General features: G+C 30.6%; 1 protein-coding gene across 1 annotated transcript; it reads right to left on the reverse strand.

Annotated features, from left to right (window-relative positions):
- Positions 1 to 6,547: 6,547 nt before the first annotated feature.
- Positions 6,548 to 9,184, reverse strand: LOC133669070 (vesicle-associated protein 4-2-like). The gene is made up of 7 exons (XM_062089082.1): positions 8,536 to 9,184; positions 7,831 to 7,901; positions 7,658 to 7,739; positions 7,416 to 7,534; positions 7,220 to 7,297; positions 6,985 to 7,104; positions 6,548 to 6,895 (listed from the first exon to the last, which is right to left on the reverse strand). The coding sequence occupies exons 1-7, from the start codon at positions 8,801 to 8,803 to the stop codon at positions 6,839 to 6,841; spliced, it is 795 nt and encodes a 264-aa protein (XP_061945066.1). The 5' UTR covers positions 8,804 to 9,184; the 3' UTR covers positions 6,548 to 6,838.
- Positions 9,185 to 11,930: the final 2,746 nt, after the last annotated feature.

An 11,930-nucleotide genomic window follows, 5' to 3' on the forward strand; every position in this document is an offset into this window, starting at 1 on the left:
TTTTGTCAATTTCATCTTTTTATATTAAGATTGTTAATAATGTAGCTTTATAATTTATTTCTTTTTATTTTATCTTTTTATAAGGTTAACATGAATTGCGGGTTTTCTAAAGTAATCTTGTCTTTATTTATGAGTTTGGTGAAGTGTTTTTTTTATTGAACTTAACTTTTTTATCGTCTATATTTTTCTCACATAGTTAAAACAATAGTTTCAATAAAAAAAATTATATTATTAAACTTTATAAAGTCTGTGGACCTATTTACAGGTTTGGCCGGTTGACTTAATTCGCAAGTTTGACAAGTTAAACTTCTTAAAATTATTTTATTAATCGTTAGATAATGGGTTAATTAAGAATTTAATTTTATAATTGGTTTCGTTTAGCCTTTTATGAGGTTATCATGATTTAAAAAAAAAACATCTCGGTATTGGGTTGGTATTTGATTTCACAATCTTCTATTTTTGTTATCATATAGTTAAATAAAAAATAATTTAAAAAATAAATTATAATCCTAGTGGAGCCCATAACCCATTTCATAAAAAAATAGGTTGGTATTCGATCCAATATATTACTATCTCAATATTTTTTTAAAAAAATATTATCATCTTAAAGTTCTTTTAAAAATTAAGTCATGTTTTTATTAATCATCAAGGTTGTATTTGAACCTATAAAACCAATACATTTGAATCAAGGTATTATCATGGCTATTTAAAAAAAAGTTCAAATAGTATAAAACTTTTTTATTTTTTATTTTTCAAAACAGTTAATTTATTTTTTGTTAGCCATTTCATTTATCTAATTCAAATCTCTAGTAACCCGTCGATATTGGATATGAACATTACACATTACTAGTTGAAAAATATAAAATCATAAAGTTAGGTATTCAATCATTCATGTTTCCTATACAAAATGACAATGAATTTTAACTGTGTTTTTATTAAAATTTATTTTTTTAATATTTTTGAATTGTTTTGGTAGGATAATATCAAAAATAAAAAATATTATTTTAATATTTTTTAAATAAAAAAAACTTTAAAAAATCAAAATTCTCCATAGCCTCCTGGGATTACTTTTATAAAAAGATTAGACGTTAACATCAAGTGTAAACACTTGCTGCAAGTGGGATTTCCCATCATAATGGCTCTTGTTACTCACCTTTTGCTTAGAGGGTACAAAATGTCAAATTTGTTTCGTGGAATTATGAGTGCCAGTCGACGTCGAGCAGGTAAAGGGAGGAGTCAACTGGTGTTGACAGCATCCCACGACCAATTCCATGACTCATCTCTAGCTAGCCAATAGTAACCCAACACCTACTTGATGTACCCTCGAGGATTTGCCAAGTGGATAATTCTATCTTTTTCTTTACTTGCCAGTCACGTGATAGGAGACACGTGCTGTGTTGAGAATTGGCAGCAGGCAGCAGGCAGCAGGGTAAGGATGTCACGTGCTGGAGCTCAAGATCAATTATTGTTCTTGTTAATGATAGAAAACAACAGGGGAAGCTCCAAAGCCATTGATTGCTCGTAAGGGAACATCACCTGACTTGAATTTCTTCGAGGATTGTGGAATTCTTGTGGTAAGATTTAATTTTGATTTCTCAAGTATTATCCATTTTTCTTGTTTTATTCTAAATGACTCCAATTGTTCTATTATAGATCGAGGTGAAGTGTTACTGAGCCATGAAGGACTCGATTTAAGAATGTGCATGTGATACTTTAGGGATTTATTAAGAACTTATTTTTAGACTGTTTTATTTAGATCCATGATTAATCACAATTATATATCTTGTCTAGTGGTTAAACATGCATATACCAGCTATTTAATCATGAATTTATACAAAATAACCAAAACATAATATATAGTATAGTATATGAGGATGAGATTAGAACAAAGAAATGAGTTAAATTTTAAGTTAATAAATAATCAGATTGACCTATGGAGCTAGATCAAATTTTATAACCATCTGCATGATACTAACCAGTATTATAAATACCAAAAAAAGGAAAAAAAAAGTTTGGTTGATCATGTCATCATTTCTATTCTTATCTTACATGAAGACTTGCATTTTTCTTTTATTAATGTATAAATTGATATGAGAATATCTCATTAATGCATGCACACGTTGATTCGAGATTATTCATTATCATCCAATAAAAAAAATGATTTGAATCAATTTCACAGAATAATAATATAAAAAAGAAAGAAAGAAGAGAATTTAGGTCATGCATGAAATTAAGGGTGGTTTCTGCCATAATAAGCGTCTTGCATGGAAGCAGCCAAAGGCGAAGTAATCTTTATAATTACCAGAGGCAGAATGTATCACACAAGAGCAACATCGAGCAGAGATGGTGGTCACAGACAGAGGAGCACGGGCTAACCATGGCCTTACTGCATGGTGGGAGGAAACCATAGACAAAAAAAACACAACTCCCTCAAATTGTTTATGGGCTTGAGCTAGTGTCTCTCTACTCGCTGAGATGGATGAATCTGGTTCAATCTCACCGTGTCAAGTTGCTATCTGTCTCCACTGTGGCATTGAATTATCTGGTGAGATCCACCCAGCAGCTTTAATCAAGAGTTTATTTGAATACAAGGATAAGAATCATGGCTGCCCTGCCCTTTACATGCCCGTTTATAGGGACAAAGAAGAATTGTTTTCTACTTTTTAGATAAAAAAAAAATAAAAAATCCACCAAACTCTGCAACCCACTTGGGAGAGAAACAGCATCCTCTTTCCATGGAGGGTCCCCAGATATCACCATGTCCATGAATTATTACATTGTTTGGAACCCCAGCAATTATATTTTTGAGCTACAATTCCTTTCGAGCCTTGAATAATCTCTCTCTCCCTCTCTCTCTCTCAATAATACTGATGCTTTTGTACTGACATCTCTGTTTGATTGGGCCTACGCCTATCTATGTAAACAATGACTTGTATAGTTATTACACTTTCGCCTAGAGAATTGATCCGGTTAACTTTTAATTTAAATTGATTTTAATACTGATTTGGTTAAATTTAAGTGATTTAACAAGTTGATACTGTTATATCTAGCTATGTCAAAAACAATTTCTTTTTTAAAAAAATATAAAGCAAATTTTGTTAAAAAAATGATAAACTCAAGTTAATCCAATGAACTAATTATCTTTTATACTTTTCAAGTTACACCTTAGATAATTCAACAAATATTTATGTAATTTGAAAAAGAATAATATAAATAAATAAATTTAGTTTTATAATCATCATTAACCATAAATTAAGTGTTAAATAGCTATCACCTATAATCTATCCTCCTCCATTTCAAGTACTTTAGAAAATAAGATCTTTCCCTTTATTCTCAATTGTTCTTATGTTTCAAAACTCTTTTTAAAAAAAATTAATTTTTATTTTATTTTATTTTTTCTTTGCTTCAAACAATTGTTTTTAATCTTTTCATATCATTTTAATATGTCGATATGAAGTATAAATTTTTAAAAAATAAAAAATTATTTCGATGCATTTCCTAACTAAAAGTATTTTGAAAAGCAATCGCAACTATAATATCAAATGGACACTTATTCAACTATGTTTCATGTAATTTTCTTATTTAGGAGTAATTATTTTTTGATTAATATAGGTGTCTGGGCTAATTTGAGCGCACCTCGACTAATCTCACGGGTCTTAAATTTAACGACCATGTATGCTTCCAGTAACTCTGAGGGGATTCAAACTTGTGATTATTAAAAAGCAAACATAAAACCTGACCAGTTGAGCTACCTCCCAGGATTATTTAGGAGTAATTTACTTGAGCTAGATGAGGACATTTTGGATGTTATTTAAGTAATCGAAGGCAATATAGTACAGAGATGCAAGGCATGAAAAGGACTAACATGATAAATGGGACTTCATTTTTACAGGAAACAGTCCGAGCACAACGCATTTCAGGCACTTGATCACTGTCATTAGAAGGATAATTTAATTGCGGGGGACCAAAAGAGAATCAGAACCAAATCCAGATCTCTATCAAAATCCATCCCACTAGCTCATCACCTTATCAACACAAGAAAATATATTATTCTTCCTCAGCAAATCTGCCTCTATCAGGTCCTCAATCCATTAATAAAAGCACAAATAACACCAATAAGTAGTTTTCAACTTGTTTTAATTTAGACTTTAGGCTAAAGGGTCCAGTGCCGGTCAAGGTGAGCACATATCCGTGGTCACGTCCAAGTTACGTGTATGGTTAGTGTTTTAAGATAAAATATACATAGTTTATGTTTTAGGGCATATGAACATAGAAGAGACAAAAATTATAGGTTGAAGAGAGACATCTTTACATTAGACTAGATAATTGACCAGTGTAGCCCATTGGTCGGATTTTTTTTTCAATGTAAAAAAATGTTTTGATATTGCTAATAACAGGAGAAAATAATTTAAATTGGGTGATGGTTATTCTAATATAACCTGGTTGACTTTGTGGGTCTAAAAACAATTTGTATAACTTATAAAAATATAATTTGACTTTAAAAAATTCAAGATTACATCTTTTTTTTAAAATATTAAGATAATAACATATTGAATTGACTTTGATTGACCCTATATGTTAAGAGACTATAATAGCTCCATAAAAGACAAATTAAAATAAATTATGAAGCACTATTCCTAATCAACTAAATGTTAAAGGATGCAATTGAAAAAAAAACAATTAAAAAGAGACTTAAAAAAATGACTCGAGTTAGCCTGTCAAACTCGTGATCTAAATCATAAGACCGGTATAACTCCATGGAAAGCTGATCGAAATAAATTACGAATTCCAATTTCTAATTAGCCCAATGTTGAAGGATGAGATTAAAAAAAATCAATTAAAAAAACATAAAAAATTACCTAAGTCAATTCACTAAACTCATGACTCAGGTCATCAAAACGAGATAACATTATAGAAAAAACAAAAAAACATGACATGATTTATTTCGGGTTAACCTATTAAATTTGTGACTTTGATTATGAGACCGAGATAACCTCATGGATAGCAAATCAAAACAAATTATGAAATCAATTCGCTAAACTCATGACTCAGGTCATCAAAACGAGATAACATTATAGAAAAAACAAAAAAACATGACATGATTTATTTCGGGTTAACCTATCAAATTTGTGACTTTGATTATGAGATCGAGATAACCTCATGGATAGCAAATCAAAACAAATTATGAAGCTTAATTTTCAATTGATCTTGTTGGACCCAATATTGAACGATGAAATTCATAAAAATTCTCATTAAAAAATAACACAAAAAATAAGTTAAGTCAACTCAAATTAACCCGTTATGCAATATTACCATGTTATTAGACCTAGATAACCTAACAGAACAAAAAACTAAAACAAATTATGAAGCCTAATTTCCAATTAAATACAATATTAAATGATAGGAAAAAAATCAATTAAAAAAATAACTGAATCATTGGGTTAATCCGCCAAACCTGCAATTTAGGTTATAAGATAGGAATAACTCAGTAAAAATCAAACCCAATGTTGAAGGACATGTAACCCAAGTCATGAGATCGATATAACATTTTAAAAAACAAAAAAAAAACTTGAATTAATTAGGGTTAAAATTCCAAAACTCGCGACCTTGATCGTGAGTTTAATATATCATTATAGAAAACAAAAAAAAAAAGATTACAAAACTCAATTCCTAATCGATCTAGTATTGAATGATAAAGTAAATAAAATAAATTAAAAAATAACACAAAAAATAACTTGAGTCAACTTAAATTAACTCATTAAGTATTATTCCTAGGTCAAGAAGCTGAAATAACTTAATAGAAAGTAACAAAACAAACCATGGTGTCTAATTTCCAAACAACTAATATTAAAAATAAAATTTTTAAAAAAAGTTAATTAAAAAAACAAAAAAAAACTTGAATCATCTAAATTAAATTAATTCATCAAATTGACCATCCGAGTTATGAAAAAACTAATAAACTAATAAATAACAAATCTAATATCAAAAGATAAAAAAATAATTTACTACTCAAGCAAATAATGCTTTAAAAAAAGCAGTAAAACTGTAAAAGTACTTTGCGACTGGAAGTACAGTAAAACCGTTCTGTTTTAGTTCATAGTTAATTTGTATATTATCAAAAGAAGAAAGACATATTCAAGCGCTACCTTGTGGATCATCAAGATAATAAAACAAAGATTTGATGCTTTACATGCCAGAACTGTAAATACTTTACATGAGCACTAATGATTATAAAGTTCAAATATTCTTCAATCCAACCAGAAAAGTATGCAAATACGAGAAATCTAGACATGATGCTTTGTTCTTAAATTCCACACAGGAAAAATTGCAAACCATGTTGCATCCTGTGGTTCTGCACTTGAATATGAATCTGGGACAAGTACGAGTCATGAAAAAAATAATAAAAAAAAATATTATTTTAATTTTTTTGAAAAAAATTAACTAGATTTGAACCTGCCTGGCAGTTCCAGGTTTTGTACTTCGGCTTGTGAGCAAGTAAATGCAAAAACCCTGCTACAGCATGCAATATTGATTAAAAAAACATGAATTGCTAACAGAGAATTAAATAATTCAATGTTAATCAAAATCCCATATCTACAATAAATAGGGCACAAGTGCAGTATTAGGTGCCTTAAACCAAATACAGCTTAATATGGCATAACAAAATGCCTTTTTTTTCCCCTGATAAATCCTGCTTCACAAATTTTTATGTCTACATTCCTAAAAGAACAGATCACACATCCTCCTCCGCCAATGGACAAAGGGACAAAGCATTCAACATTGTATGAAGGAAACCTCAGCTCAAGGAAAAAACATTGCAAGAAAAGGAAACAGAACTTCACACAGAATCAACTTCAACCTGCTGGCGTGCCAGGTATCTTTCCCTCCGCTCTTTCTGAAATGTATATCAGAGAAATTAGTGTCAGGAAAGATTATCCACAATGTGATAAGAAGAAATTACACACCAAATGTTCATGACCTTACCCACTCATCTATAACAAGTCCTTCGTTGACGACTCGGGGACCTGCGTCTTCTGGAGGCTTCTTGCGTGCCTCAAGCTCAGCTTCAGCCTCAGCCAGTTGTCTTTTAAGTTTTTCCAGTGCCTTGACAGAGATAAAACAGAATTCCCTCAAGGATTGAGAAAGCCTTTTCTTGTTGTTATATTTCGTTTTCAAATGCAGGCAGAGGACTTAATAGAGATATTTTGTATTTACTTACAGGGCTAGGGCATTCTGGATCAAGAAAAATTACTCGCAGAATTTGCTCAACTGCTACTTGATCCTTCTGCTCGTCAAACTGAATAGAAACAATAGTTTTATCAGCAAAATCAAGGAAGATGTTCATAAAATCATGTTGCCATGAGCTTAATGTAGAATCCCTGATAAGAATCACATTAGGAGTTCAGACAATATACCATCTCAGGAACATATTCCATTTCTCCTTTCACTTTCAAGCTCATGATCTTGAACTTAACCCTGCTCCTCTGATCCAATTGTCTCTCATTGTTCTCTGGAGGTTCCACAAACTTGAATACTGTTGGACAAGTAATGATTCAGAATAAGAATACCCTAAAACCAAAATGTTTACAGCATACAGTCGCTGATCACTTTAATGGGGACAGTAATCTAGAGTGGTGGAGCAGGAGATTCTGATTACCAGTTGCGGTAAGACTTTCTCCAGGAGCAAGAATAGCCCCGGGAGGACGCATGTAACAGCTCTTTGGTGCAGTCGTTTGGAACTACAACAGCCATCAAATCACTAATTATTCCCAAAATTGATCGACATCAAAATCATTGATCAAAGAAAAGGAGTCGAGAGACGCTCCATACCTTGAAAGCTACATGATACTTGCAAGTGTTCTTGATGCCAATTGCACTCCTAACCTGTTTACCTGGTTCATCTTCAGCACAATAATATTGTAACAAATTAAGCACCAAGAAAACACAAATCTAGTTCACTACCAAATTTCCAATGTTCCAAACACAAAGTAAACCCCAGAAAGAACAAAGGGACAAATCATTAAACAACTGAGTTCATCTGCATAATGATAGCTTCAAATCTGCAAACTAATCAAACAATCAGGTTCCTCAGCTATAAGTACATTAACAAAGAGCAGCTGGATGAATTGCAGTCGATATACAATGAGCAAACCCAATTAGGTTTCTTTAACTTGTTTGATTTTGACCAACAAAGAACAATCAATCTGTTTTCCTAAGGGCTAGACATTACCATTCTCAAGAATCTCACTTCCCTTCACTAAACTAAGAAAACCCCAGATCATCACCAACAGCAACTAAATCTACTAAACACAGTTCATATCAAACAAAATCTACAGAGGACAATCTAATCTGTGTAATTTATGATATCAACAAATCGAAGGTCATTTCTTCATATAAAAATAAAGAAACCCAGATCACGAAAAGTTAAAAAAAAAAAAAACCGAAAACAGTACAAGCTATGCATACACAATCAAAACAAAAAGAACACGGCCAAAGATTTTCAACAAAAAAGAACCACAAAACCTTAATTCTTACAAGGAAAGAAGAGCTTGTTAGGAGGATCAAGCCTGAGTCTTCTTCTAGTAGGCAACAAAGACTTAGTAACAAACGATATTGCATTAGTCGAATAATAAAGACTCGATCTTGTCTCTCCAAGCTGGTTACTTTGGTTCTGTTGACATCCATTATTGCCATTACTGTTATTACTACTCATGGAACTTGAAGATGTTGAAGATGAAGAAGTGGTAGTAGTAGAAGAAGAAGCGGCATTGCCATTGCCATTGCTTGTTTGCCAAAATGGCATCTTGCAAAGACTCCAAAGGCTTCTTTCACTCTCTGCTTTAAAAGATGGAAAACTTGAATAGTTTTCTTTACTGGGGCTTCGTGCTTTTGATTTATTGTGTGTTTTTACTATGATAATGTTGCTGTTGTTGTCTTTGTTTCCGTTGATGAAAGCTATGTATCTCCCTATCGTAATAATACTGTGCCGTAAAAATGTGCATAAACTGTGTAGTTTCTGCTGTAAGGTAATGCCTAATGGGAATTTGGTGAATTTGATTGGTCTATTTGAGGTCCGGTCTGCATAGATTCCCGGGCTTTTTCACTCCTTGGTGTGTTCGTTTTTGCCTTTTTTGTGGTAGCCATGATAGGGGGAGCGTTTTCTACCTACTTTTCTGTAAAGTATCTATTATTTAGATACATACAGCGTCGTTTTTAAAAAAAAAACAATGATATTAAGTAAACCACCGAACTCGAAAAAATAAATAAATTACAATGATTAGCATGCCAATAACAATATTATTGAAAGACACCCTCAATTTTTTTTAAAAAAAGATATCCATGATTTTATTTGATAATAAATAAAAAAAATAAATGAGATAATTCATAAAAAGTAAAATTAAAATAAAAATTAAAACTCAATTCATAATAAATTAAATATTGAAGGATACAATTTTAAAAAATTAAAAGGATAAAAAAATGGACTCGAGTCCACCCGAATTAAACAACTAAATTTGCGATCTAGTCCTTGGATCAGGATAATCTCGTAAAAAATAAATTAAATAAAATTATAAAACTCAATTCTCAAACTAGCCCAATATTGAAAGACAAAACTAAAAAAAAAATACAATTAAAAAAAAACTCGAGTTAACTTAAGTTAACCACCCAAGCTCATGATCCAAAACATGAAATCAAGATAACTTCATAAAGAGAAAATTAAAAAAAAAATCACAAATCCTAATCTCCAACCAACCAAATATTAAATAATGAAATTTCTTTTAAAAATCAATTATAAAAAGGGATCTAAAAAATATCAAAATCAGCTCAAGCTAATCTTTCAAACTCATGACCCAGGTCATGGGACAAAGACTATCCCAAAAAAGGCAAATCCTAAAAAACCACAAAGTCAAATTTTCAAGGATAAAATTGAAAAACAAATAACAATTAAAAGAATAAAAATCAACTTTAACATAAAATAAATTAAATATTGAGGGATAAAATTGAAAAAAACAACTCAATTAAGAAAAGGGTTCAAAACAAAACAAATATTAATAAAAATAATGAGTACCAAATTTAATATAAAAATGAAATGAAATGATGAAGAATAAAATTAAAAAATAAAATTAATTAAAAAATCAAAATAAAATAAACAATAATAAAAAAATAAAAATTAAATTTGATATAAAATTAATAAAATAATAAGATATCTTTCGACTTTTGTAGAACAGCTCAAATTGCAAGAGAGAAAATAGGGATGGGAAAAAAGAAATGGCTATCAAAGACTCATTGTCGCTTCTCCGTGTATACACATTACCGCACAAATCTCATCAAGATGGTTATAAAGCAACCGTGCAAGGCAGTATGGCGCAATGTAAGATGTTGCACGTGCGGCCTCTTCCCACATGGTGGTGCATGTGCACGCACCAACCAAGTTTCCTTACCTTTTATTTTTGTTGCTTAATCTTTTTTTTTTCAACACACCAACCAAATTTCCTTACGTATCATTTTTAGTAGCTTGATCTTTTCTTTGTTTTTGTTTTGTTTTTTATTTATTTAATTTGAATCCTTAAGCTTTTAATATTTTAGATTAATTGCATTTTATTTTGCAAAATTAAGTATCAAACATCTGTCACAATTTTTCCTCAATATTGTGAGATTCCATATTTAGACAATATATATATATATATATATATATATATATATATATATTATGTCCAATCTAAGAAAAAGACTTAAAGTAAAAAGATTAAATTGAAAATTTTAATAAATGACGTGGCAATGCATTTGGAGTTTTATCAATCATTCAGTTTCATAATTATAATTATCTCATTAATGAAATTTAATTCTTATATTGTAATAGATATCATGAATTCTTATAATGAAATTAAAATTCACTTTTGCTTGGACGAACCAGCTTGGATATCATTTTGCTTCAAAATTGACACTCTCTTCAATTTTTTTTTCCCTCAAGAATAAACCTGCTTTTGCTCTTTATCCTTAAAGGAATATTTTTCTTTTTGTAATTCAATCTGTTTTTAAGATTTTTTTTAATCTAAAAAGATATTAAATTGATATTTTTTTATTTTATTTTTTTGATAATTTTGATAAAAAAATAACATTTTAAAATATTTTCGATTAAATAATACTATAAAAGACACACTAAGGCACCGTTTGGGAACGCGGCTGCGGCTGCATTCCCAAAAAATTTAAAATTTTATTTTTTGTTAAAATTTAATATGGTTTGTACGTTTTGGATCGTTTTGATGTGCTGATGTCAAAAATGATATTTAAAAAAATGAAAAAACATTGTTGGTATATATTTTGACATGAAAAATTATTTGAAAAGTACCTGCAACCACACTGTCAACCACGCTCGAATGGATAAACACTAGGACACTGCTAAGCTTGAAGATAGCATCTAAAACATCATGATTTGCTATGATGTCGGAAACATGATATCGTGGAAACATTAAAATAACACACTGATGCTCCCATGTGGCACTCTTGCAAGAAAAAGCAACTCTTCCATAATTCCTTCCCGGTGCTTCATTCAAAATATTTTGCAGGCAATGATTTAACCAACCAGCCAGAAGCATTTGGCACTAGAGAACCTGCGAGGCTATGATCACACAACCTTTGTACAAAGTCACTTTACTTTTAAAAATCTTTTGACATGGTCAATAATGAAGGATGGATTCCCTAGGATCTTCCCATTGGACTAATTATAACACTTATGATAAAATCCACAAAGCACTAATTAATTGACATTAATGGAAAAGGAAATTTTAGATGAAGATTATTGGAGTCATCACTTACAAGTGACGGGCAGAGCTTTCATTGAAGGCAATCAATTTATCATTAGCGTTCTCAACTAATTAAGGAAAAGCAGTACAGTTTACACGACTAAATAAACTATAATATATCATCCAATT

Source organism: Populus nigra, chromosome 12, assembly GCF_951802175.1.
Source record: "Populus nigra chromosome 12, ddPopNigr1.1, whole genome shotgun sequence".
Lineage (NCBI taxonomy): Eukaryota > Viridiplantae > Streptophyta > Magnoliopsida > Malpighiales > Salicaceae > Populus > Populus nigra.

Coding starts and splice junctions, on each gene's coding strand:
- LOC133669070 (XM_062089082.1), bottom strand. CDS start 8,803: ATGCCATTTTGGCAAACAAGCAATGGCAATGGCAATGCCGCTTCTTCT. Junction 7,902..8,535: donor TAACAAGCTCTTCTTTCCTT/GTAAGAATTAAG, acceptor ATTGTGCTGAAG/ATGAACCAGGTAAACAGGTT. Junction 7,105..7,219: donor ATCCAGAATGCCCTAGCCCT/GTAAGTAAATAC, acceptor ATCTCTGTCAAG/GCACTGGAAAAACTTAAAAG.